At 43.6% G+C, this 27154-nt stretch overlaps 1 protein-coding gene across 3 annotated transcripts in view; it reads left to right on the plus strand.

Annotated features, from left to right (window-relative positions):
- EIF2AK4 (eukaryotic translation initiation factor 2 alpha kinase 4) overlaps window positions 1-27154 on the plus strand; it is a 97895-nt gene that overhangs the window by 45257 nt on the left and 25484 nt on the right. For all 3 annotated transcript variants that reach the window (XM_039232828.1, XM_039232829.1, XM_039232830.1), the window contains exons 14-26: window positions 1796-1879; window positions 4122-4244; window positions 6249-6353; window positions 8771-8825; window positions 10362-10441; window positions 12805-12906; window positions 14207-14260; window positions 17256-17492; window positions 19111-19186; window positions 19681-19802; window positions 23672-23721; window positions 24675-24843; window positions 26089-26205. In XM_039232828.1, the coding sequence (XP_039088759.1) occupies window positions 1796-1879; window positions 4122-4244; window positions 6249-6353; window positions 8771-8825; window positions 10362-10441; window positions 12805-12906; window positions 14207-14260; window positions 17256-17492; window positions 19111-19186; window positions 19681-19802; window positions 23672-23721; window positions 24675-24843; window positions 26089-26205 (1374 nt within the window). The remainder of the gene's footprint in view (window positions 1-1795; window positions 1880-4121; window positions 4245-6248; window positions 6354-8770; window positions 8826-10361; window positions 10442-12804; window positions 12907-14206; window positions 14261-17255; window positions 17493-19110; window positions 19187-19680; window positions 19803-23671; window positions 23722-24674; window positions 24844-26088; window positions 26206-27154) is intronic.

The raw sequence follows: 27154 nt of genomic DNA on the forward strand, positions 1-27154 counted from the left end.
AACTTGATGTGGTTGGGGATGACGATTCAATTGAATAATTAAATAGCCTAATTGTGAATTTATGTTGGTCTCTATGACCAGTTAATCTTGATTATTTTCTTCTCACAAGCCATCCTCAAGAACAGTGTTTTAACACAGAGTCATGATCCTGTTACGGGTTATGAAATCAATTTTGAGGGCCACAACCAACTCTGCTTAATTTTGAATGCTGTAGAGAAGAGTAGGGAATACCAAAGTGCGTTGCACTAGTAAAGATGAGCTGTATAATGTGTCTTCCGTGAGTATGTGAACTGGGTGTGCTAAACCTATTTCTTCATGGGAATCATGGTCTGTAAAGTTTGAAAAACTGTTCCAGGCCTTGAACCCCACTCAGTTCTGCATCTTCCTCCACCCAGGCCAGCAGAGCTCCTGAATGCTGGCGCATGGAGGGCAGAAGGAGGCTTTTTAACAACTAGAGCTATCAGTTGTTGGCGCGAGGAAACTTTGACAGTAGGGGGTCCAGTGCCGTGACTTTATTTTCCAGGAATAAAAATAGAATTAAAAGCAGTTATAAGGGTGCATTCAGTGTAGATAAAGAAGTCTATATTTAGGCCCTGTAAATAAGCAGTTAAGTTGAGTTGAAGGAGGGTTGAATGCATGAGCCAACGTTTTTTAGGTACTTCGTTGTTTTGTTTTGTTTTTTTAATTCAAACCACCTTAAACTCCTCTTGGTTTAAAGTTATAAATTATAAATTTAACTGGGAATAATAGCATAAGTAATCTAACTCCTCTTGGTTTAAAGTTATAAATTATAAATTTAACTGGGAATAATAACGTAGGTAATCTAACCTCCTGCTTTGGTTTTAGCATTAGTCATGCATTTAATTATTACGGGAGCACCAAATTTAAATCCTGGTTTTGCTTGGTTAAGGGCAGTGTGCCAGGAGCATTCTACTTGATGAGTAAAAGCCTCCAAGAGATTAACAGTCTCCTGTAGATAATCCTCAGGGTATATAAATGATTCAGGAGTAGAACCGGATGGTTTGCAGAACAGAGGTCGGGGGTTTTTTTTTTTTCTCTTTGATAAGAAGGAAAAATGTTGAAAAATGCTCCTACAAGCAAACTATAAATCAGAAACAGTCAATTGCTACATAATGCTTTTTCTTCAGCCAGTGCTGTTTCCCCAGGTGGTGCGGGGAGGGGAAGTATTTAAATACATTTATTAGAAGAAAAAAAGAACTTAAAAAGGGCCCAGAGTTAGAAAATAACTCTGTGGAAAAGCCGTCTACAGAATCAAGCCACAGTAAGGGGCAGCTGGTGCTTTCTCCTCGGTGTCATAGCCCCGAGGCAATGTGCCTTATGGTAAGATCACATTTAAGTTGTTGTAGCTAAAGATGGATCTCTCGTCTTCGGTTTCCAAAGTAAGCCTACCATTAAAATATGGAAACCTTCAGGGGCACCTGGTGGCTCAGTCGATTAGTCATCCGATTTCAGTAAGAAAGAATGGACTTGACTTAGAATCTTTCTGCGGATGGCACAGCTTCAACACCTGCCTGTTCCCTATTGTCCCCGTCACGATTCTGTATGGTGACAGACATGCAGACTATCCGGTAGATTCTGGTAATAGCACAGTTGCCTTTTAAATGCTCTTAGGTATCTAAAGGACAGTGGTTGTGTCCACTCAGACCTTCCCCTTAAAAGGCAACAGGATGTCTATGCATGTGGTGGGGGTGGGCACCACTGCCTTGATGGTGGTGATGCTCGCGTTCCGTTTCAGCTCCCGTTCTTGAGACCTCACGTGTTCCTCTTGGTCTAGGATGAAGACTGCAATGGGAAGGACAGTTACCATGAAAGTGAGCCGTCAGCGACCACCGAGGCTGTGCACTACTTATATATCCAGGTAGGGCCTGGCACGCGTGCGTCTTGGTGACATGGCAGTTATGTTCCAGGAGGCTGGAGTAAGACGGTGGGCAGAAGAGGGCTCCCCAGCACTGCCCAAGATTAACTGGCCAGAGAGGATTTTAACATGGGGGCTTCCCCCCAGCCTTGAACTCCTGCTTTCTGTCCCATAGCAGGAGACGGCATAGGTTTCTGGACTCAAGCTGTGTCTCAGGCTCCTTCTGGATCCCTCAGTCACAACTGTGTGAGCTCAGGCGAGTTTCTTCCGCGTTCTGTGCCTCCAGTTCCCCATCTGGCTGTCTCAGTGACTTGTGAAAAATTAAAGAAATAACATCTCTAGGGTAATTAGAACCATCTGAGTTCTATAAATGCTACACTGTGCACGGACAGAAATTCCACCCTAGCCAGTTGAGTCTGGACAAATAAGGAGTGACGCATACACATCCTTGCGTGTGAGGAAGAAACACCAACATGGCTCTAGGCATAGTGTCCCGGAACCTCAGGGGGACAGGCGCTGTGGGTACACCAGTTCCAGTGAGGCTTCACTGAACTGAAGCCTGCTCACACAGCAGAGCGGCAGCCACGTACCAACGTAGAAAACTTGACTCTCCCCAAGTGAATAGGGCCGTGTGTCATTATTAGTATTTTAAGTCGTATCTTTAAGTAGGCCGATCTTTTTAAGTGTGAGATGCATCCTGTGTGCCAGAAGTATCATGTTTCCAAAGAGACTAATTAGGTGATTGCTTCCCTACAGTTGGAGCTGGTTTTAAGTATTCCCTAACATAAATTTCTTTAAGGTACCACTCACATGACAAAGCATTTGTCCCTCAAACCACTAACTGTGAAGTATATAATATGTGCCATTAGTCTCCACACAGTTATAAGTCACATAAGGGAGGTGCATCCGAGGTGCGGTCAGATCATGGTCTGGGAGTCTCAGGCCCTCGTGAGGACTAGAGGAGGCATCAGAATCTGTCGGCAGTTAATCTGAACACAAGAGTGTATTCCTCTCATTTAAAATGGCATGTTTCCGGGGTGCCTGGGTGGCTCAGTCGGGTAAGTGCCCGACTTCGGCTCAGGTTATGATCTTATGGTTTGTGGGTTCGAGCCCCGCGTCGGGCTCTGTGCTGACAGCTCAGAGCCCGGAGCCTATTTTGAATTAGGTCTCCCTCTCTCTCTGACCCTCCCCTGCTCACGCTGTCTCTCTCTCTCTCTCAGAAATAATTTTTTTTAAACATTTATTTATTTTTGAGAGACAGAGCATGAGGGAAGAGGCAGAGAGAGAGGGAGACACAGGATGCAAAGCAGGCTCCAGGCTCCGAGCTGTCAGCACAGAGCCCAACGTGGGGCTCGAACCCACAGACCACTAGATCATGACCTGAGCTGAGTCAGAGGCTTAACCGACTGAGCCACCCGGGTGCCCCATCTCTCTCTCAGAAATAAATAAAACATTTTTTTAAAAAATGGCATGTTCCCTTCTTTACAAACAGTAAGATCCTTCTTCATGAAAAATCTTAACTCTGGCACTGGCTTGAAACCGATAGGCTAGTTTCATAAATCAAATGCTACGTGTTGATCTAAGATATTTAAATGAAACTCCGTTGGTTTCTGATGCAGTAATACATAAGGAAGGGTGAGAAAGAGCCCTGGCTCTTGATACTTGTAATGCTTTGCTCTAGACTTGAAGGTCATTGCCATTAATCCAAAGTAGAAATGAGAGGGGCCCCTGGCTGACTCAGTTGCAAGAGCATGTGACTCCAGATCTTGGGGTTGTGAATTCAAGCCCCACGTTGGGTTAATTACTTAAAAATAAAATCTTGAAAAAAGGTACAAATGAGAAAAACTAACGACATCATTAGATTTTTAATTAGCCTTTCTTGGAAATTTGGGTTTGGAAACAGTCTTGTCAAACAAATAAAATTTTATGTAATTCTCAGTTTGTTCATCATTTGAAAAATAATGAAATTATTTATCATGAGGTTTCCAAACAAGTCTTATGTTTTCTAAGTGAACAATAATGTGAAGATTAAAATGGTTCTGCTGGAGTGCTCTGATTATTGCTCTTTCCCCACAATTTTTTAATACTGTCGGTTTTTGTTTTCAATTATATAAAAATTAAGGCTTTCCTTTAATTACTTAAAATCCACGTCACACGTTTTGAAATGGAAGATTACAGTAATTGCCACTGTCCTTAACTGAAACCCTGTACAGTCAGATGCTGCCTGTTCTCTTCCTGCCCCCAGATGGAGTACTGTGAGAAGAGCACTTTGCGGGACACCATTGACCAGGGGCTGTATCAGGATACCATCAGACTCTGGAGACTCTTTCGAGAGATTCTGGATGGATTGGCTTATATCCATGAGAAAGTAAACTTTATAACATTTCATACGTGAAAACTTCAATTTGTGTAAAACTTATGACAGAATATATTGTGAGATGGGAGAAAATTAGAAAGAGGGTATAAAGTATCGAAGTTCAAAGAAAACACTGAAGTGTTTTCAGGGGCCAGCACATTGGGGCAAGGGAGTCAAATTCCACTTCTACCTGCGTTTATACAACCTGTGAGCTAGGAATGACTTTTACATTTTTAAAGGGTTGTAAAAAAAAAAAAAAGATTTAAAGAGAGGGCCACTTGAGTAGCTCAGTTGGTTGAGCATCTGGCTCTTGATTTTGGGTCAGTTCATGATTTCAGGGTTGTGGGATCAAGCCCCATGTCAGGCTCTGTGCTGAGAGTGGAGCCTGCTTGGGATTCTCTCTCTATTTCTGTCTGCCCCTCTCCGCTGCTCACTCTTTCTCTCTCTCTCTCTCTCTCAAAAAAAAAATTTTTTTAATCAAAAGAGGAAGAGTATTTCATGACACCAGAAAATTCTGTGAAATTCAGATTTCAGTGTCCACCAATAAAGTTTTATTGGAACAGGGCCATGATTGTTTGTTTACATATTGCCTATAGCTGTGTTTGTGCTACAGTTGTGAGTTTGAGTAGTTGTGACAGAGACTGACTGGCCCCTAAAGCCTAAAATATTTATCTGGCCCTTTACCAGGATTCCTGCCACCTCTGGGTTAAGTAGAAATATTTGAACACATATCAAAAGCAAGGATTATTCCTTGAGTTGTTTAAAGTAAGGGTGTGATTAATACAGGCTCCATTATTTGATTCCAGTTGGCTTAGTGCTGTCCTTCCTAGGAACCTGGAGAAACCAGAAAGCCACCTGGCAAGGGGAGAAATGAGACTGAGAAACATATTTCGCCACATGGTATAAAGTGTCATTTTAGAAAGTTAAAAATTGTCATGTCAATGTAAGTGCTAATGGACTTAGCTTCAGGATGAAACACTGTTTACATTTTGAAAATGGGATTATCTAATGGATTAGTCAGTGTAAGTACTTTTCCTTTGCTTCGAATTTCTTTAACTTAAAATGTGTATACTGTAGTCTATTTATACTGAAAAGTCAGGACTGTAATTTATGCATCTAGTTTATAAATGATATGGTGCAGCAAGATTGGCAAGATTGGAAATAGAAATGAGTTCTAATGATGGCCATTAGACCTCTTTTGCTGTGAGATCACCTGGGTTCCTAGAAGCTTGTGCCAAGCCCTCTCCTCCTCTCCATCTAACTTGTTCTGCTTCTGTTAATCACCTGCTGGGTGTGTAATACTGTGCCACACTTCGAAATGCAGACAGGCACATGGATATGACAAACCCTGTGTGTGAAGGGACTCGCTGGTTTTTGAAAGGGCCAAAATTTACCTTCACGTACCAGTGAAGAGATCATACAATAAGGGTTTTTATTACATTCTAATTATTTCCTTTATTGTGGTACCTGAAACAATAAGCATCATGAGGACGCCATTAGGAAGGGGAGGAGGCCGAGTTCACTCACAGATAATCATTGAGCACTTAGGTGTGTGCTGGGGACGCAAGTTGAATTAGAATCGCTGTGGAAGGCTCCGTGGGTAAGCTGGCCCTTAGAATTGTTGGCACAATTCAGATGAGTGGAGGAAACAAGTCAGACAGGAGAAATAGTGAAGAAAATAGCAGAAGGGATAAAAATGGTGTGTGTCTCCCCGAGGAGAGCAAGGGTTTTGTGGTGCCAAAGCAAGAAGGATTAGGAACCTAGTTCCTTCAATGCCCCAGAGAAACATTTGGGTTTGATCTGATCCAGGACCACCAGGAGGTAGACTAGGAGCTGATGGCAAGGTCATTGGCAGGACAGTCAAGAGGGAGCACGAGAGGCCAGGTGGCCCGGACCGGTGTGGTCTGCGGCGAAAGACCTCATCTGCTTCTCATCACTAGCCTGGCCTTTGAAATTAGGAAACAGGAGTAACTATAGACGGTGTTTAGGAAACTGTTCTTTGCTCTCTTCCATCAGGGAATGATTCACCGGGATTTGAAGCCTGTCAACATTTTTTTGGATTCCGATGACCACGTGAAAATAGGTGATTTTGGTTTGGCGACAGACCATCTAGCCTTCACGGTGAGTATTAATGAGATTAGACTATGCCTGAAGAATGGCCCCCTGTGCCTTGATTGTCCTGTCTTGTGGCACATTCGTGGTTATGAGGTTCACTGAACTCTGTCGTGTAATCTTCCAGAAATTCTGCCAGTGTGACGGGGCAAGCTACCAATGACCTCGTAGGCTTTGAAGGAGTGACTACATCTTAGCAAGGATGCTCCACTTGAGAGACATGAAATTATTGGTTTATGGATGTGACTTAGGTCAGAGGCATATAGTGCTTTATGAAATGTTGTGGTCATTTGGGCTACCATGCCAGGCACTAGGCTAGATGATTTACACTTGAGGGGCTTTTAGTTAATTTAAGGAAACACAGTTAAGCAAAACAAAAATGCAAATCACACAACAAACATGAGAAGAACAAGTCCTAGACAACAGGTAATTCAGAAGGTATTTATTTTATTCTTCACAATATTATAGAGTACTTACTTAACATGCAAAGCTGAAATAATGTGTAGTAAGAGAAATAGTGGTATAAGACCAAAGGCATGAGAAAATTGATGTATAGTTATGAGGACCCAGAAAGGGGGTATAAAGAAATGAGCATTTCAGATAAAGGGTGGGTGGGAGTCCAACAGGCTGAGATTGTGGGCAGACCAGGGTAGGGATCCCAGAGCGAGAACAGCATAAGCAAAGGCCCTGGGGTGAACAGACATGATCGTTTGGAGGCCAGTGTGCTGCCTGGTTGGTTAAAGCTGTGAGGCACAGGGGAGCACTGACAATGCTGGAAAGCTGGGGAGTCTTCTAGTTGGCAAGTCTTAAGTGCCAGAAAAGGGTCTTAAGTATCATAAGCCAGAGTTGCTAGGCACAAAATCTATAGTGCATACAGTTAGTTCTCAGGGTGGTCAGAGAAAAAAAAACAGGATCAGCGGTGCTATAGGAGCAAAACTCCCAACTATAGGAGCAAAACTAGAAGGGGCGGTTAGGAGAGAAGCAGGAGGAAACAGAAGGGGACAGTGAAGGTATCAGCTTGAGGAGAACAGTGGCACTTTTTAAAAAAATGTTTTTGGGGCGCCTGGGTGGCTTAGTCGGTTGGGCGTCCGACTTTCGCTTAGGTCATGATCTCGCGGTTCGTGGGTTCGAGCCCCACGTCGGGCTCTGTGCTGACTGCCAGCTCAGAGCCTGGAGCCTGTTTCAGAATATAAAACACACTCTCTCTCTGACCCTCCCCTGCTCACGCTGTCTCTCTCTCTCCTAGAAATAAATAAAACATTAAAAAAAAAAAATTAAAAAAAAAAGTTTTTAATGTTTATTTACTTTTGAGAGAGAGAGAGTCAGAACGAGAACGAGTAGGGGTGGGACAGAGAGACATGGAGACACAGAATCTGAAGCAGGCTCCGGACAGACTCTGAGCTGTCAGCACAGAGCCCGACGCGGGGCTTGAATTCACGGACTATGAGAGACCTGAGCCAAAATCAGACGCTCACCTGACTGAGCCATCCAGGTGCCCCAGCAGCCGGGCATTTTGAAGAGCCCTAAGGCAAGGAAGGTCCAGATGATGGCGTCTTGATCTCCAAGCGAAAGAATGTAACTCGGCATCTGGAGACTATAGTATAGTGAGCAAGGGCACAGGCTCTGGCGGCCCCCTGACTGGGGCTAGAATTCTTTCCCTGCCACGCCCTTGTGGCGTGATCTTGAGCAGGTTAATTAGTTAACCTCTCAGTATTTCCTGTATAAAATGTACCTAAAGCTAGTATGTACTTCAGAGAGTTGCTGGCGGGAGAAAATGAGAATACAGATAAAGCGCCTGGAGCAGTGCCTGACATTCCCCTCTTGGGGAAGGAAGTTTAATAGTCATGTTAGAGGTGCTGCTATGGATGGTGGTGCCTGCAATAGGAACTTGTGGAGTGATACCAGAAGACACTGATTTAGGGGTGACATGTGAGACGGTGCTCTCACAGGCACAGTAGAGAAAGGTGAGGCTTTCTAAGAGGTGCTCGCGGTGGCAGGGGAACAGATTTAGTGACCAGCCTCTGGCAAAGAAGAGTAAAAATTGACCCAGGTAAGGAAGTAGCAGTGGGAAAGTTAAAGTGAGTTTGTTGGTGGTGGTAACATACTCTTAATTTTCCTAGTAAATTTTGTTTCAGAATTTGCAATGAGAAAATAATTGGTTTCTATAAGCTATTGGAGCTTTCTGCCATGAAGAAAGAGTTCTACAGCGAAATGCTCTTCTTGATCTCATTGGGTTTCCATCAAGTCCTGCATTAACAGGCTAACGAAACAAAAGATATTTGAAGCTCGGAAAAAGCATTATTCTAGTTAGTCTGTGTTCTGTGTGTAATTTTTCAGTTAGTCTTCATTTAGAAATGGAGAAGCTATTCCTGTGGAATACTGTTAACATTTTTAAGAGTGATATTTGGCTTGCTTCTATTTTTTAGGCTGACGGCAAGCAAGATGATACAGCAGATCACTTGATTAAAGCAGACCCTTCAGGTAAATCCAGAAGACTGTATATGTAGTGTATTAAAAAACAGACCACAGAGGTTTTTGATCCCGTATTTACTCTCTCTCTCTCTCTCTTTTTTTTAATGTTTTATTTATTTCTGAGAGAGAGAGACCGTGTAAGCAGGGGAGGGTCAGAGAGAGAGGGAGACACAGAATCTGAAACAGGCTCCAGGCTCTGAGCCAGCTGTCAGCACAGAGCCCGATGCGGGGCTCAAACCCACAAACCGTGAGATCATGACTTGAGCCGAAGTCAGACGCTTAACCGACTGAGCCACCCAGGCGCCCCATTTACTCTCTTTTTTTAAAATACAAAACATGGTCCAAATATAATGTATATAACCTGAGGTGTTTGGAGATAACATTTATTTATACCCATGAAACCATCATCTCAGTCAATGTCATGAACATATTTGTAGCCTCCAAGTTTCCTCCTGCCCTATTATTTTTTGTAATTTTTATTTTTTTAATGTTTATTTACTTTTGAGAGAGACTGTGAGCAGGGGAAGGGCAGAAAGGCAGACACAGAATCCAAAGTAGGCTCCAGGCTCTGAGCTGTCAGCACAGAGCCCGGTGTGGGGCTTGAACTCACAAACTGAGATCATGACCTGAGATGAAGTCAGCTATTTAACTGACTGAGCCACCCAGGTACCCCTCCTGCCCTCTTATTTATTATCATCATCATCATAATATTATTATAATAAGGTATTTTAAATAATATTATTATTATTATTTTTTTTTATATTTTTATTTATTTCTAGGATAGAGAGAGACAGCGTGAACAGGGGAGGGTCAGAGAGAGAGGGAGACACAGACTCCAAAACAGGCTCCAGGCTCTGAGCTGGCAGTCAGCACAGAGCCCGATGCGGGGCTCGAACCCACAAACCGCGAGATCATGACCTAAGCAAAAGTCGGACACTCAACCGACTAAGCCACCCAGGTGCCCCTAAATAATATTATTGTAAATAATAATTATCATTTTTTCATCTTCTAAGATATACCTACTTTCTTTGGAGAACTTTAAGTATACTATACAGTGTAAACTTTCTTAATCTGAAGCCTGTTTTTCATCTGTAAAGATTTTATTCTAAAGCAAATTAGTTACTCCTTAATTTAACAAAACCATGAAAATGCTTTAATTGTATCCCATTTTCACTATAATTATTTTCTTCTGGACTGAGAAATTAGAGGTTTCCTTAGCATAATTAACTCCGACAGATAGATAGCTACACTTTACCCCACAGGGCAATGTGAGGTTACCTCATGACCTGGGCATTCTGGGGTGTTCTTTCGGGCACCGCCACTCTGCAACAGCCAAGACTTCCCGTGTGGAACAAAATGTGTGGCCATACATGATTTAGGCATGATGCCTTGGGGAAGTGCAAGCTGCTGCTTCCTCCAAATACAGGGAATAGTTAACAGATCGTGCCTTGCTCTTAAGAAACCTTTTATTTTTTTTAAACAAAAATTTGCCCAACTCCTAAGTCCTGTTGTTAGAAAGCCTTCCCTCTGCCTTCTTCCACATAGGTCATTTGACTGGGATGGTGGGCACTGCTTTGTATGTAAGCCCAGAGGTCCAAGGAAGCACCAGACCTACGTACAACCAGGTAAAGGGGAAGCCTTCTGGGGAGAAATAAAGGTCTCAAGAGTGAGGTAATAGTAAGAACATCAAATTTGGGGTTTTTTTTTTTTTTTAACATTTAATTCATTTTTTTGAGAGACAGAGACAGTGTGAGTGGGGAAGGGGCAGAGAGAGAGAGAGGGAGACACAGAATCCTAAGCAGGCTCCAGGTTCTGAGCTGACAGCACACAGCCTGACACAGGGCTCGAACTCACGAATCATGAGATCATGACCTGAGCTGAGATTGGATGCTTAACCAACCAGCCACCCAGGTGCCCCATCAGTAAGAACATGAAGATCACAGCATTTGGGGTTTGGTTACCATTCCCTTGCTATGTATCCACATGCCTGTTGCATTGACTACTCCACATGGCATACGCGGTGCCCACGGACAGTAACGGACCCTGGCACTGTTGTTGTCAAGGACCTTAGAGCTCATCCATCTGAAGAGGATTTGCACTAACCTCGTCCTGGGCTAGGCCCCAGGAATACAGGGAACAGTAACGGTCGACTAGTAACTCACGTGCCTTATTCCAGCCCTTGGGGAGCTTATCCTTTGGTGGATGAAATAAACAAGTGAAAAATAAAGGAAAGAGTCACAAATCGTAAAGAAAAGAAATGGACTCTCGTGACCAGAGCACAGTAGGGGGTATCCTCTTTAGATAAACTGACCACAGAAGGCTTCCCCAAGGAGATGGCTTTTTTAGGATCAGGGACAAGCCACCAGAAGCTGGGAGCTGAGAGAAGAAAAGGGTCAGCAGTTTGAACTAGCATGCATAAGGAGAAAACTGAGTGAGAGCTCGCTTGGCACATTTGAGACAGAAAGATCGTCCATACGGGGATAGGCTGGTGAGCTATGGGGGAGAGAGGCCTGAAGTGAAGCTGGAAAGGAAGGCCAGGGTCAGATGCTGGAGGGCCAGCTTTGCCATGAGAAGAGTGTGTACAGGGAGCCACTGAAGGGTCTGGAGCAAGAGAATTCACTGCAGCTGCTGCTGGAAGCTTCGCAGGAGTCAGGGGCGGGTGGCTGCTAGCTGGAACTGGAGCGGGAGCAGTAGAGGTGGGGACAGGTGTGCTCCTGTAAGACACACTGTGGAGGGCAGTTGACAGGCTTCTGACTGAGCGGATGTTGGGTCAGGAGAAGGAAGGGTGATAGGATGGTGTTCGGGTTTCTGCTGCAGCAGCCGGGGGAAGGCTAGCCTGACCGAGATGGGCAAAGACAAAGGAGGAGACAGCAGGAAAATTCCACCTGGGCGGGGGGGATGTTGAGTTGGAAATGCCTGATGAGAGATCCAGTTAGAGATGTCCAGTAGATTCTTGAAGACTCAGGACTTGAGTTCAGAAGAAAGGTCAGACTCAGGAGTATACATGTGAGAGTCCTCAGCACACAGAGGGGCTTAAAGCCACGGGACTGGATGGGATCACTTAGGGCAAGTCTGTAGAGCTAAATCTCAAAAATATATTGGGCTGTTCACATCAGAGCATGTCTTAGGCATTAGTAGTGAATCTCTTTGAGCAGTGGGATTAGGGGTGATTGTTGTTTTTCCTGGTGCTTTTCTGCATGTTCCATATTTTCTGCAGCCAGCGTGTAGGAAATGCCACAGCCAGTGTTTGTTTTTAAGACTTGGGAGATCACTGGTAAGAATTAGAGTCTCCCCTACTAATCCTTGAGTCCAGATTCATGCAAGAGTTGCCCTTGAAAGTGGCTTCTGGGCCTGTGTGCAATTTGCCATGTACAGCCTCCCCCTGGGCAAGGTTGTCCCAACTGCTTCGGGCACAGTGCCTTCCACACTCCCACCGTCCCCTTATCAGCTCCCTACCTGAGACCCTCCACACTTACTTGCCCTTTTTCTGGTTTATTTGCACCTCCATATTCTGTTAGGATTACTCGCATGATCTTTCTGTTGGCGCCATTTTTCTGTCCTCATCAGTGTGGCTTTGCAATGAGTAGTTGACCTCTGCCATCATCAGCAGATTCTGGTCTGCATTTCACTTTTTTGAGATGATGGGTAAGGAAGCAAAGCAAAGCATATCCCTTTGCGGGATCTCACTTATCCTTGCTCTTGAATGATCACTCTCAGTGGTTAGCCAGTGTGTATACCTCAGTGGTCTCTGTGTATATTGCTAAACCAGTTTCAATGAATTTTTAAGGAAAGTGTTGAGAAGTCACGACAAGTATTTTATCTGTGCTTTATACCTATAATTTTTTAGAAGAAAGCAAGTTTTTTCGAGTGTGACTTGTTTTTCCCTTATGCAAACTTTATTCCAGCTAACAGTGCTCCTTGTATAATTCCCTGGTCAATAACACGTTCGTGTCAAGGCTGCCTAAATACAGTTCTTTTTACTCCTTAGAAAGTGGATCTCTTCAGCCTGGGAATTATCTTCTTTGAGATGTGCTATCACCCCATGGTCACGGCCTCAGAAAGGATCTTTGTTCTCAACCAACTCAGAGATGTATGTATCGGATGTTTTAATGCCTCAAGTTCCGGGAACCCAAATTTTAGCTTGGACATCAGAATTCAATGCAGGGTATTTATAATACCCTGGTATTTATAAAATGGAAGAGGCAGTTTCACGATAGTCTGTATTTCTAGTAGAAGGAAATCTACCTCTGCTTAGACCCTTCCAGTGATGAGAAACTTTCCCCAGTTTTGTTTGTTCTTGGAAATCCTACTTGGAGAGATTGATAGGTCATAGTTACTTTTAAAAAATTATTCCTTGAGATTTACTCTTGGTTTTAAAACAAAAGAAGAATCCAAAAATTTTGCATAATAATGATGTAGTTGCAATGGAAGGAATGGGTTAGAAGGATAATGGAGATTTAGTTCTAGAAATGAAAGGTTCCAACCAAAAGGACATGGTAATAATGCATAAGGAATACCCCTGTGACCAGAAATTAAAAAGGGTCTAGGGTAGGGAAGATAGCAGCCACCTGAATTTTTTTCCCCGGTGAATTTTCCCTTTGTGTGGATTTATCCTTGCCTCAGCTCTTGCCCAAAGTAAAAGGGACTAATGTTAACAGTGTATGAGGCAAGGATGCCCATTACAAACAGCTTTAGGACGAATTGGAGAAAGTAAGGGGAATGAGAATGGCTTCGATTTGCATATTCATGAGCAAAGCAAAGAGCCTTCTTTTTTCTTGAGCTCAAATCCTATACACCATAACTGAGAATATTCCTCTAGATAATTTTGAAAACTGGAATTACTTTATTGCTAGTACAGCATGAACCACGAAGTAAATACAGTGATTACCATGCCCTTGCCTTGGCTTGGAATGCTCTTACAGGATCATGTCCTTGAGGAAGTGCCTTTCTTTAGTCTAAAATTCATGTTTGTTCCCCCGTTTTAAGAATATCTAAGCTGTCAAGTTGATGTTATGATTGACATCTTATTTACCAGAAAAGTGGGCACTTTTCAGTAGATATAGGCTTCAGTATTAATGCTTTTTTTTTTTTTTTTACCTCTTTTCATCTGTGTTAAGTTTAATAAAGCTACTTTGTCTTCCTCTAAAACCGTTAGATTTTAAAATACTTTGTCCTCAGATGAGGCACTTTGTATCACTCAGCTGTCATTTGGGTAAAATTTGTATTAGAATAATATTTATGGGCTTGGAACAATGGGGCCTTGGGCTTAAAGTGTCCCTTGAGTCTTGTGTTCATTTTTGTACTTGATTTTCTTACTTCTGTTGAATAAATGCTTTTTCACCGTGGCAGTTCGCCAAGCACTTTATGATTTGAATATAATATTCTTTTAGCCCACGTCGCCTAAGTTTCCAGAAGACTTCGATGATGGAGAGCATACAAAGCAGGTAATTCTCTGACACTTTCATTACTGTGTCTTCACTCTTGGATTTTAATTACTGTTTTTCTTCTTTTTCAATTAGTGTTCTTCTGCCACTCATTCTCTCGTGCCCTGGGAACAGTGTGGGGGGAAAATAACAAAAGATGAAATGCTTAAAATGTTATTAGACTTAAAATACACCATAAAAATGCCAAGGCCTGGCACAGAAAATTAACCAGCTCCAGGGTTCTTTTGTGTGGTTCATTGTGCTTTTGAAGTGCTATTTGGAACCGTGGCTTAGCTGTTGGAAAAAAAGAGAAAGCTTTTAGACTTCATTATTTTAGATAAGGCTTGGAACTTCTTAAAAAGAAAGTACAACTTAAAACTAAAATTCTGTTCAGTTTTGTAGTTAAAGTAGCTCGGATTGTAAAGGGGAAGACTAGACAGTCTGATGTTGATAGTATTTTATTTTATTTTATTTATTTAATTTTTTAAAAAAAAATTTTAATCTTGATTTATTTTTGAAAAAGAGAGATGGAGACAGTGCAATCTTGATTTGTTTTTGAGAGAGAGAGACAGAGCATGAGCAGGGGAGGGGCAGAGAGAGAGACACACAGAATCCAAAGCAAGCTCCAGGCTCTGAGCTATCGAGCCTGATGTGGGGCTTGAACTCATGAACCACGAGATCATGACCCGAGCTGAAGTCAGACGCTCAACGGACTGAGCCACCCAGGCACCCCAATAGTATTTTAAAGTAAAATAATTTCTCCTCCACACTGTAAATATCTGACTATGTGTATATGTAACTCATGTCGTGGGTTATTTGGCATCGGCTGATTTGAATGAGTAATGATTAGTGAACTTGTGTATTGTGCTTCTGGTGTGCATTTCTTCTTAGTGTTTGGTGGTTTACCTTGGTGAAGCCTTTCATGTTTGATACTCCTGCCATATGGGTGTTTATCCTGAAACTGACTTTTCTTTATTATCAAGGCAAAATCCCTTATTTAAATTATTAATGTTGAGAACAGGAGTCTTGCTAGAACATGGTATTCATTTGCTGTTTCTTGCTTATTGGTTATGTATCTGATTGGACAAGTCACTGATCTAGATTTTGATTTTCCTCAACTGTCAAGTAAAAGGAGTAAGTGCCCTTTATTTATATCAACATTAACATTCTGTAATTTGATAGTGTTTAACAGGACATTTATTTATGGCTTGAGGAGCCTGTTCTGCCTTATCTGTTCCATTGGTGAAGGACCGCTAGGAAATACACTGCGTCGTGTTTCTCTTCCCTTTGTTAGCTATTGTGATTGGTTTGAACTGAGTCGTTTCCTGTGTTTCTGGATGTTGTAAATAAATTTATTTCCTACCCTTTCCCTGTAACAAGGTCAGTCTTATTCAGTATTTCCACATGTTGGCAGCCGTGGGGTCTGTTTTATTAAACTCCAGACATACGAGCAACTGTACAAACCATCTCTCTCAGCAGTGATCGCTTGCCTCCCAGGGGTACGTATTCGGTACCCTAGAGCATCTGGGTTTGGGCCGGATAAACATGGTCCCCGAACTGCAGCCCCTGCTGCTCCCCACATCATAGCTGTTGCTTTTTTTTTTTTTTTTTTAATGTTTTTTAAATTTATTTGAGAGGGAGAGAGAGACAGAATCGGAAACAGGCTCCAGGCTCTGAGCTAGCTGTCAGCACAGAGCCCGACGCGGGGCTCGAACCCACAAACAGTGAGATCATAATCTGAGCTGAAGCCGGACGCTTAACCGACTGAGCCACCCATAGCTGTTGCTTTTTATCTGAAAGAAGACAGCATAGAAAATGCGTGTGTACTGATATAGCACAGTTGTTGCCACACAACAGAAATTGAGCATTGTAACAGGGTCTGGGTTGCTGAATAGGGAATTGTTTTTACCAGTTTAAATTACAAGAGATTTTTTTTTTAAGGTTTATTTTTGAGAGAGAGAGAGAGCGGTGTGTGTGCATGCATACTTGTGCACAAGTTGGGAGGGGAAGAGAGAGAGGGAGACAGAATTTGAAGGAGGCTCTAGGCTCTGTGTTGTCAGCACAGAGCTCAATGTGGGGCTCGAACTCACAAACCTTAAGATTGTGACCTGAGCCAAAGTTGGATGCTTAATGGACTGAGCCACCCAGGTGCCCCTTTACCAGTTTAACTTTTCATAAAAATGGTGTCTGTTCATTTTTCTTTCTTTCTTCCTTTCTTTCTTTCTTCCTTCCTTCCTTCCTTTCTTTCTTTTCTTTCTTTCTTTTTTTGTTCATTTGTTTCTTTACATGTGTTTTTCCTTCAGCCTGACAGAGGGGGGAGTTGAGAGGGCCACAGAGAGAGAATATATTAAGAATCTGTAATTAAAAACATGCTTAATAAGACTCATCTAAAAATTGACATTTTTCTGATCTCAAATATTCCTCTCTTTATAATTCCTAGTGTAAATTAGAGAATTAAGGACTCATGAAGGAACCTTTCAAGGTTCAGGGTATTTTCAAATAGCTCCCTACTTAATGAGGTAGTGGCTGTGAGGTCATAATAAATGAGTAACAAATCAAGAGAATTCCAGGGAATGATGTTAATACAGGTAACATAAATGGAGAAAGAAAAATGAGAACAAGACGTAAGGATCCCAGCAGTACTACGCATTATCATTTTGACTAAAATTAGGCATCTGGGGGTAATTGGTGTATGTGGCTAACCTAGGGCCTAAATTCTGCCTCTGTGTTGTTGCTGAGTTGAGGATCTGCTGGTTGTTTATAACAGTAAGGTATACTAAGGGCCTTTGCCTTTGGAGAAACACTCCCATTACTCCGTCTCCCAACTCTGTGGCCATAATGCGGTGCAGGGGGAGAAATGACAGATTGAGAGATTTCACAACTACCACTTACAGTGCACCATCTCAGTGCAAGAAGTGTGGTGTCTTTTCTCGACCTGAACCCACCGCCAGCTCGTCACAGTTCCGGAGCATCATCTGTGGCATCCGGTCACCAGCGTGCCTGGGTTTCATTGCAGAAATCCGTCATCTCCTGGCTGTTGAACCACGATCCTGCCAAGCGGCCCACGGCCACAGAACTGCTCAAGAGTGAGCTGCTGCCCCCACCCCAGATGGAGGAGTCGGAGCTGCACGAGGTTCTGCATCACACCCTGGCCAACGTGGACGGCAAGGCCTACCGCACCATGATGGCCCAGATCTTCTCCCAGCGCGTCTCCCCCGCCATTGATTATACCTATGACAGCAACATGCTAAAGGTGGGCTTGAGGGCTTGAGCTCAGCTTCCGAAAGAGAGCTCAGCTTGGTTACTTTAGTTTTCATGGATTCCTTTAATGCCTCCAGCGTATGTTCTTACTCGGAGGTCTGTATATGCAAAATGTGTGCATATGCATTATTCTGGGAAGAGCCACACTTTTTTTTTTTTTTAATGTTTTATTTTTTAGAGAGACACAGAGGCAGAGTGGGAGTGGGAAAGGGTCAGAGAGAGAGGGGTAAACAGAGAATCCGAGTTAGGCTCCAGGCTCTGAGCTATCAGCACAGAGCCTGACTCGGGGCTCGAACTCATGAGGCGTGAGATCATGACCTGAGCCGAGGTCGGATGCTCAACCAGCTGAGCCACCCAGGCGCCCCTGGAAAGAGCCATACTTGTAATTACTTAACTGTACGGAGTTCCCGACCCATTCCCCTCTCCATCCACCTAAGAGATGAAGCAGCATGCTTTTAGACACTGAGCCCTGGCCCACCTGCCCAAAGCCAAAAGCATCTAACCAGTTCAAATCCATATCACGGGGTCAGTTGCTCCCAATGCTGGCTGCACCTGGAGGTGTACCTGAGAGCTGCTAGGGCAGTTCCGACGCTAGGGCCCAGCATCTGATCTAGGGCCTTGGAATCTCCAGATGTCAGGCCCTCCAAGTGTTTGTTTAAAAACAAAACCAGTATGGAACAAAACAGCAAAATGTTAAAATTTGAAGAAGTTGCATGGATGAATGACATATTTGGTAAATCCTTTGTATGTTTTTGCATGCTTGAAAGAAGTAGAGCAGTAAAGAAAGTAGTGGTGAGGTTTGTGGAAGATGAGTGTACTCCTCACGGGCCAAACCTGTTTTTGCTGGCTGGCAGTATGAGAAAGCTGTTTACAGGATTATAGGTGGCTTGATATTTTTGTCATTTTGCTTGTTGGTTGTTTCTAAATTTTCTCTAGTGAAATGGTGTTACTTGCCTCATAAGAAACAAATGAAAAGAAAGCTTTTTATAAAATAGAGAAATGCCTTGTAGCTTTCAAGGGGCTCACCATGGATCACCTTAGTATGTGGGAGGGGGCCAGATGCTGTTACGTGTTTGATGGCTCTGTGAGAATTGCATCCCTGAGAATCCTTGGGGAGAAAGTGTTGTTTGGTTAGCTCTCTCTGAAAGGTGTAGTTCAGCATGGTTAAGAGTCTGGACTTTGACCTGTAGGTGGCCGTCTTCGAGATGGGCCATTTTCTTCCCTCCTTGAGCATGCTCACAAAGGGACTCACTTATCAACATCTTTTTTACTTATACATTATAAAAAAAATTTTTTAACATTTATTTTTAAGAGAGAGAGGCAGAGCATGAGCAGGGGTGGGGCAGAGAGAGAGGGAGATAGAGAATCTGAAGCAGGCTCCAGACTTTTTGTCAGCACACAGCCTAACGTGGGGCTCGAACTCACAAACCATGAGATCATGACCTGAGCTAAAGTCAGACACAACCAACTGAGCCACCCAAGCGCCCCTCAACATTTCTTTTAAACGTGTATGTGTAGCTTGCAGTAACCATCAACATTGCTTATTCCTAGGCCCCCAAGAGAATCTTTTGATTTGGCTTCTGATAATGTATTAATTGGTCATATTTTAGGGCAGCTTCTCCATCCGTACAGCCAAGATACAGCAACATGTGTGTGACACCATCGTCCGCATCTTTAAAAGACACGGTACGTCCTTTAAAAAAAAAAAAAAAAACCCTAGGCCTTCTCAAAAAGTGTCCTGTTTCATCATTAGAAAGTACTGTTAATTAAAAAAAAAATACTGTTAATAGATTTGGGTGCGACTATATTTTATTTTTAAATTCAGTAACAGGCACTCGACATCATGTGAAACTTAAGCTTATTTTTAACACTCAGCTTACTGAGAGGAGAACATTTGAACAATTACAATTTGAATATTACAGCCTTGCTACTAAAATACTGTTGGTTGGTGGCGTCAGAAATAAGATTATGTTAAAAAAAAAAAAGAAAGAATGAAGTCTACGTTAACAAACTTAATAGATGAGCTGTCCGTGAGGGAAGTGAGAGAACCAGAGACAGCTTGGTGCTGGTTTCAGTGGCCAGTAGCCTAGTACTTACCTGTCAGGTTCGCGTTCGTTTTCACTTGCCTCCTAGGAAGAATGAGAACATGATGCTTAGTTATTTTTTCTGACTTGATGTAGGAGCTGTCCAGCTGTGCACGCCACTCCTGCTTCCCCAAAACAGGCAAATATATGAGCACAACGAAGCCGCCTTATTCATGGACCACAGTGGGATGCTGGTGATGCTTCCTTTTGACCTGCGGGTGAGGCTGGGAAGGCCCTGGGACAGGCTGGAGGTCATGTCTGGTCACAGGTGGCAGCTGTGTTACAGGTTGATCCTTGCCCATCATGTTTTCCCCTAGGCTTCTGTTCTAAATATCACCTTTAAGAAACACATTCTTCAGGGAGTTATTGGGGTAAGAGCATTCTTGGAATTTAGTACACGTTTGACCTTGTGAACGTCCACCTCGTTTGTAGAGCAAGTGCATTTGACCCTGGGATGCCACATCGGCACCTGAGTGTCAAGCTCTGCCGAGTGACCGCAGCAGGTTGACCTGGCCAAGTCAGACAGATAAATGCAGATTTTTTTTCTTTACCTCCTAACTAGATCATCACTAAATTCTTAACATGTTAATGTGGAGAACAATTAAATTCTAATTGCCAGTGCGTCTGCTAATTAGGTGTGCTGAATTTTGCTCATGCTCGCTTGCTCCTGATCCCCGGGGCTCCCTCTGACAGCATTCTTACGGGTGATGGTGCTGGCTGCTGATAAGCCGTCTGCAGCTCTGAACATGCCTAAGGCAGACCACAGTAACTCCCCTCTTGCACAGAAAGTACTGCCAAGTAGGGAGAGGAGCAAAGGCTGTAATCAGTCAGTTCTCAGAAGAGAAAATGGATGGGGCTGGTGAACTTCTGAAAAGATGGTCAGCCTCCTGCATAATAAGGAAATGCAAAGAACAGTTATCTCAATTTCACCCAACAGAAGATAAAAATATTGAAATTGCTACACTTAAAACTGGCTGTTACTCTCTAGATATTAGGAGACTAAAGTACAGATCTTATTTTAAAATTTATGTTATCGGGGCGCCTGGGTGGCTCTGTCGGTTGAGCATCCGACTTTGGCTCAGGTCACGATCTCACCGCTCGTGGGTTCGAGCCTTGCATTGGGCTCTGTCCTGACAGCTCAGAGCCTGGACCCTGCTTTGGATTCTGTGTCTCCCCCTCTTTCTGCCCCTCCCTGCTCATGCTCTGTCTCTCTCTGTTTCTCAATAATAAATAAATGTTAAAAAATTAAAAATAAAAAAAACCTGGCTAGTTACTTTGTAGATATTAGGAGACTAAAGTACAGATCTTTTTTAAAGTTTGTTTTATTGGGGCGCCTGAGTGGCTCAGTCATTTAAGTGTCTGACTTCAGCTCAGGTCATAATCTCACAGCTCGTGAGCTCAAGGCCCACGTCAGGCTTTGTGCTGACAGCGTGGAGCCTGCTTTGGATTCTGTGTCTCCATTTCTCTCTGTACCCCCCAACCCCTCCCGGCTTGTGCTCTGTCTCTGTCTCTCAAAAAATAAACACTAAAAAATTTTTAAAAATGATAAAGTTCATTTTATATATTTTGAGAGAGAGAGCAAGCTTTGGAGGGGCAGAGGGAGGGAGAGAGAGAATCCCAAGCAGGCTCTGTGCTAGTAGTGTAGAGCCCTGTGTGGGGCTTGAACTCAGGAACAGTGAGACCATGACCTGAGGCAAAATGAGAGTTGGTTGCTTAACCAACTGAGCTGCTCAGGTGCTCTTACAGTGCAGATTTTTAAACTTGAGCTCCCTTTATGTAAGTTAATACTCATTTCTCCCAAATAAAAAGTGAGTACCTTTGAAAATTTGATCCATAGTTAATGGTCCTGGATCAGATCTCTTGGGGCAATAAATAAATTCATTTTATTTAAAAAAATTTTTTTTATGTTTTATTTATTTCTGAGAGACAGAGAGAGGCAGCGTGAGCAGGGGAGGGTCAGAGAGAGAGGGAAGTACAGAATCTGAAGCAGGCTCCAGGCTCTGGCTGTCAGCACAGAGCCTGACGTGGGGCTTGAACCCATGAACTGTGAGATCATGACCTGAGCTGAAGTTGGATGCTTAACTGACTGAGCCACCCAGGCGCCTCTGACATTGATTTTATAAGTTGTGGTTATTATTAGTGGGTGGTTAAGAACTTCCAGAAGATCATGGAAAAAATCAGGGAGTTCATCAAAAGAGATTAGATCCATTTTGACTGCATTATTATAAATGACACTTTAAAAACATTCAGTTAGAGGTGCTGGGTGGCTCAGTCAGCTGAGAGTCCAACTCTTGATTTTGGCCAAAGTCATGATCCCAGAGTCATGGGATCCAGCCACACATCGGGCTCCCCACTGAACATAGAACCTGCTTGAGATTCTCTCTCTGTCTTCTTTTATTCTCTCTCTCTTGTGCTTTCTCTCTCTCAAATAAATAAATTAATTTTTAAAAAACCATTCAGTTCTTTATATAATTCATATTATTTATACTAGCCAAGATATGGAAGCAGCCCAAGTGTCCACTGATAGTTGAGTAGATAAAGAAGATGTGATATATACATAAAGTGGAATATTACTCATCCATAAAAGATGAAATCTTGCTATTTGCCTTTAGATGGAACTTAGATTATGCTAAGTAAAATACATCAGAGAAAGACAAATACCATGTGATTTCACTTAAATGTGAATCTAAAACCAAACTCTTAAATACAGAGAACTGTTAAATACAGAGACTAAACTGGTGATTGCCAGAGGCAGGGAGGCCAAGGAGCCCGGAGAGGAGAAGGCGGAGATTTGGGCAAAATAGATAAAAGGAAAAAAAAAAAATCATAGGTAGCCAAATACAGTAAAACCTTGGATTGCAAGTAACTTGCTCTGTGAATGTTCCACAATACAAGCAAACCAACCTTCCTTTCCTCTCCTTTTCCTCTCCTCTCCTCTCCTCTCCTCTCCTCTCCTCTCCTTTCCTTTCCTCTCTCTCTGTTTCTTTTATAGAAACAGAGCATGATGGGGAGAGGGGTGAGGGCAGAGAGAGAGGGAGAAGCAGGCTCCAGGTTCTGAGCTGTCAGCACAGAGTCCATTGTGGGGCTCGAACTCGCGAACCACGGGATCATGACCTGAGCTGAATTCAGTTGCTCAACTGACTGAGCCACCCAGGCGCCCCAGGAGCAAACATTTCTAATAAATTTTAACTTTATAAATGAGTGATGTCTCGCAACATGAGTAATATATGATGCCGAATGTCACATGATCACAACTGACACAATAGTTCTTGAAAGTTGCTTTGATATACAAGTGCTTTGGATTACAAACATGTTTCCAGAACTAATTATGCTCATGAACCAAGATTTTACTGTGTAACCTGTGCTGATCTTACTGAATGTAACGTGGCATCATAAAATTGGACAGAGTGGATTTGATTAAAAGTGAGTTTTTCTCCAGGCACCTGGTTGGCCCAGTCAGTTGAACTTCCAATCTTAATTTCGGCTCAGGTCATGATCACAAGGTTTGTGGGATCAAGCCCAACATCGGGCTCTGTGCTGAGATTGCTAGAGCCTGCTTGGGACTTGCTCCCTCTCTCTGCCCAGCCTCTCAAATACATTTTTTAAAAAAGTGAGTTTCCTCAAGTTTAAAAACCTAAGAAATGTCACAGTGAATAAGGTTGGTAGCAGATCCCTCAGTAGGGTCTACTGCTGACTGACCGACTCAGGAACATTTCAAGAAATGTGAATGGTGAGCAATGCCCAACTCTGAATATACTGAAAACGACTGAATCATATACTTTATTCTTTTTTTAAATTTACTTTTTAATTTACATCCAAGTTACTTAACATATAGTGGAATAGTCATTTCAGGAGGAGATTCCTACTGCCCCTCACCCATTTAGCCCATCCCCCCTCCCACAACCCCTCCAGTAACCCTCTGTTTGTTCTCCATATTTAAGAGTCTCTCATGTTTTGACTGAATCACACACTTTAAAAGGGTGAACTTCATAGTATGAGTTATATCACAACAAAGCTGTTCTTAAAAACCCCAAAAGAGTGGTTTTTGGCACATTTTGACATCGACCTTTGAAACTTTGCTTTTCAGGTTCCTTTTGCAAGATACGTTGCGAGAAACAATATATTGAATTTGAAACGGTACGAAACAATGGGGGTTTTGGTTTCATTTGGTGGATGTGGGAAAGAAACCAAAGGAGAATGTTTTATCATCTGTGCTCCTGATACAGCAAAGAACATGGGGCTTGAATTTTGCGTTTAAAGTCATGAGCTTGGAGTATGATGAAAATACCCAGCCACAGCACCCCCTTTCAATAAAAGGGTGACACAGGCTGTCAGCCTTCTCTTGAGAACAAACGTAGCAGTTGGGTAGGTTCCCCAAAGCTCCCTCAGTCTCTTCCGAGCCTTCAAATGTCCCCAAGCAACATAACTAATTATTTTCACAAACGGGTGCTTGACAAAAACATCTGGTGGCTCTGGATCACAGATGGCCCCTTGTAAACCTTAATTGGAGGGACAAACGGCTAGTGGTCTTTGTGTGAAAACTGCCTACGCAGGTAACTGAACAAAAGGTGCTTGTAGAGAAGGATAAAGCCAGCAGGAATGCACAACGCCGAGGACCTCCAGGCACTTGGCAGCGGAAAAGGGGTTTCTTTACATTCAGATACCATGGGGGTCAAACAGCAAGATCTTCGTAAACGAGAGCGGTATCGTTGCCAACGAGGCACCCTGCTTTAAAGCGCCTTTCTTCACAGGACGTCAGGGCCCTTTACGCATGCTTTTACTCTCAGCTGCAAGCGAACAATTCATTAACGGGGTCCTATGGTGCTCACTGTGCAGAAAGCGAGCACTAAAGGTAACATTATTTCTTGCGTGCAACTTCATCTCTATTTCAGATGTTAAAAAAACAAATGAAGCCCCGTAGTTTAATAGTGGCAACAACCCTAGGAAGTGGCCCCTGAATCTCTCTTTAAGGCCTCCTGCTCCTACCACTGGTTCGTTTCCTCGTATTTCTTTTCTCTTGTTCCACAACCTCTTACGTCTGTTTGATTCCAGGAAGCAGGGACCTTGTAAATCTGGGTTTCTCTCTCCAGATACTGCATAGAACGTGTGTTCAGACCTCGCAAGTTAGACCGATTTCATCCCAAAGAGCTTCTGGAATGTGCGTTTGATATTGTCACGTCTACCGCCAGCAGCTCCCTGCCCACCGCAGAAATCATCTACACGATGTGTGAAATCATCCAGGAGCTCCCAGCGCTTCAGGTGACGTTCCAGAGTCTAACGCGCCCAGGTCATCCTGCTGGATTCCTCCACCCTGGTGGGGGGCGGTTTGCGCCAGGAAAGGGGAGGGGGTTCATGTTTTAATGAAATCACTAAGAGTTTGATGAAGTTACTTCTGGGTTTCTCTCAGGCTCTTCCCTCTGCCTTGACAGGAATGGGTTTTGTTTTGCTGTCTTTTGAGGGAAGGGCATTGTTTCTCTGCCCATTCTTTGAAAATGCAAGAAATCGGCTAGGATTCCTAGGATTCTTTTAGTACGTAGGGTGCTTTTAGTGCATTCACCCGGTTCAGAACCCTCTGTGACTCTCCTACACCCCACCCTGTCTCTCAGCTCCTCAACTTCACTTTTCATCGAGCTTGCATCCTCCCTCGCCAGTAGAGACTGCTCCTGGCATAAATGTTTGCTCTCCTCAGGCCTTCCCTCCGCGTCGCACACACGGGCCCACTCACCCCCACCTCCGTGCCAGTCGTGTTGTTCGTTGTCTAGAAAGACCTCTCTTCCCAGCTGTCATTTGCACTCCTGTGCAGACAGGCGGGACTGTTCCCTCATCGGTTGGCCAGCCACCTTGCCTTCTCAACCCAAACGGCCCCCGAGGTGAGACGCCACCTGCTGGTTCAGGGCAGAGCTGTTGTGTCCGCTTTTCTGTACACCCCGCCGCACGAAGCTCACGGCTCTGTGAACGCTCACTAATTACCTCAGGTGGACAAAAGTCACGACATCTGTTCCACCAGCCCTCCTCAAACGTCCATTACTATTGAACCAGATCCTCTCCCTCTTTGAAATCTGTGTGAACTCACTTAAGCTTTTCACCCATGGCTGAAAACCAAAGTATTTTGGATCTGTATGTTAAGCATACGACTTGAGCTCAGGTCATGATGTCACGGTCCGTGAGTTCCAGCCCCACGTCAGGCCCTGTGCCGACAGCTCAGAGCCTGGCGTCTGCTTCTGGATCTGTGTCTCCCTTTCTCTCTGCCCCTCCCCTGCTTGTGCTCTTTTCTCTCTCTCAAAAATAAACATTTTTTAAAAAGGTGTTTGATTATATTATACTCTGATTATGACAATGTAAAAGCAGTGTTAATGAAAAATTAAACTAGAAGGCAGTATGCCAAAATTCAGTCTTCCCACAATGCCCTGCAGGGATGGTAAGTTGGTGATAAGATTCTGGATTTGGTCGTGTACCTATACTACCTTCATAATGAAACTAATATTTTTTTCTCTTGTATCCTAGGAAAGAAATTACAGTATTTACTTGAACCATACCATGTTATTGAAAGCAATCCTCTTACACTGTGGGATCCCAGAAGATAAACTGAGTCAAGTCTATGTTATTCTGTATGATGCTGTGGTAAGCATTTAATTACTTCGATTTGAGATTGATGGGTAATGGTAGTTCATAAGTATTTTCTTGGTGATGTAACCATAAATCTGAATTTTTATGACTTTTATCGCCTTCCCTCATTGCTCTAAGGTTAAAAAAAACAACAACAATTGGAGTGTCTGTATTGAGAAGAAAAGGCTGATGCTCTGCCCTTAGTTCTTCCAACCCACCCATACTTCTCAGTCAGCTTATAGATTTGGACCAGCTGAATTGGGGAGAGTGGTCTTGAGCTCAGTTGGGCCTCCTTTAGCACCTCTTTCCTCTGGGGCTGGGGCAGCACCATATCCATTTACTCTTCCTTATTTAGCTGCGCTGTAGTATTCATTAGTCTCTAGGATTTTTTTTTAAGTTTATTTATTTTGAGAGAGAGAGAGAGAGCGCATGAGCAAGGGAGGGGCAGAGAGGGGGAGAGAGAGAATCCCAAGCAGCCTCTGTGCTGTCAGTGCAGAGCCCCATGTGGGGCTCGAACTCGTGAACCGTGAGATCATGACTTGAGCTGGGATCAAGAGTCAGGTGCCCAACCAACTGAGCCTCCCAGGCACGCCCTCCCCACCCCCACCCCCCACCCAACCCTCCATCCCAAGCCTAACTAGCTTTTCTGTTATCTGACAGGTATGCGTCAAGGGCCCTAATGTTACTGTCCGTTTCCCAGTGGTGCTTTACCCCCAAGTGTTGGTGCTGCTGGGCAGTAGCAGGCATACTCCATCAGTCGGACACTGGCAGGAACCCCCAGGATTGTGCAGGGGAGCCCCATGTCATTCCTGTTCCTATCCCACAGCCACAGCCTCGTTGCCGGCACGGGACGCGATGCCCGCAGCCTGGCTGCACGTGGCTTTTGTTTGGGGAACAGGGATCAGTTACTCCCGGGCCATCTAGACACACCCCGGTTCGGCCCATCCAGCTCGGGGTTGCCTCG

The sequence above is a fragment of the Hyaena hyaena genome, unplaced genomic scaffold, assembly GCF_003009895.1.
Source record: "Hyaena hyaena isolate Hyena2069 unplaced genomic scaffold, ASM300989v1 scaffold_70, whole genome shotgun sequence".
In the NCBI taxonomy this organism is placed as follows: Eukaryota; Metazoa; Chordata; class Mammalia; order Carnivora; family Hyaenidae; genus Hyaena; species Hyaena hyaena.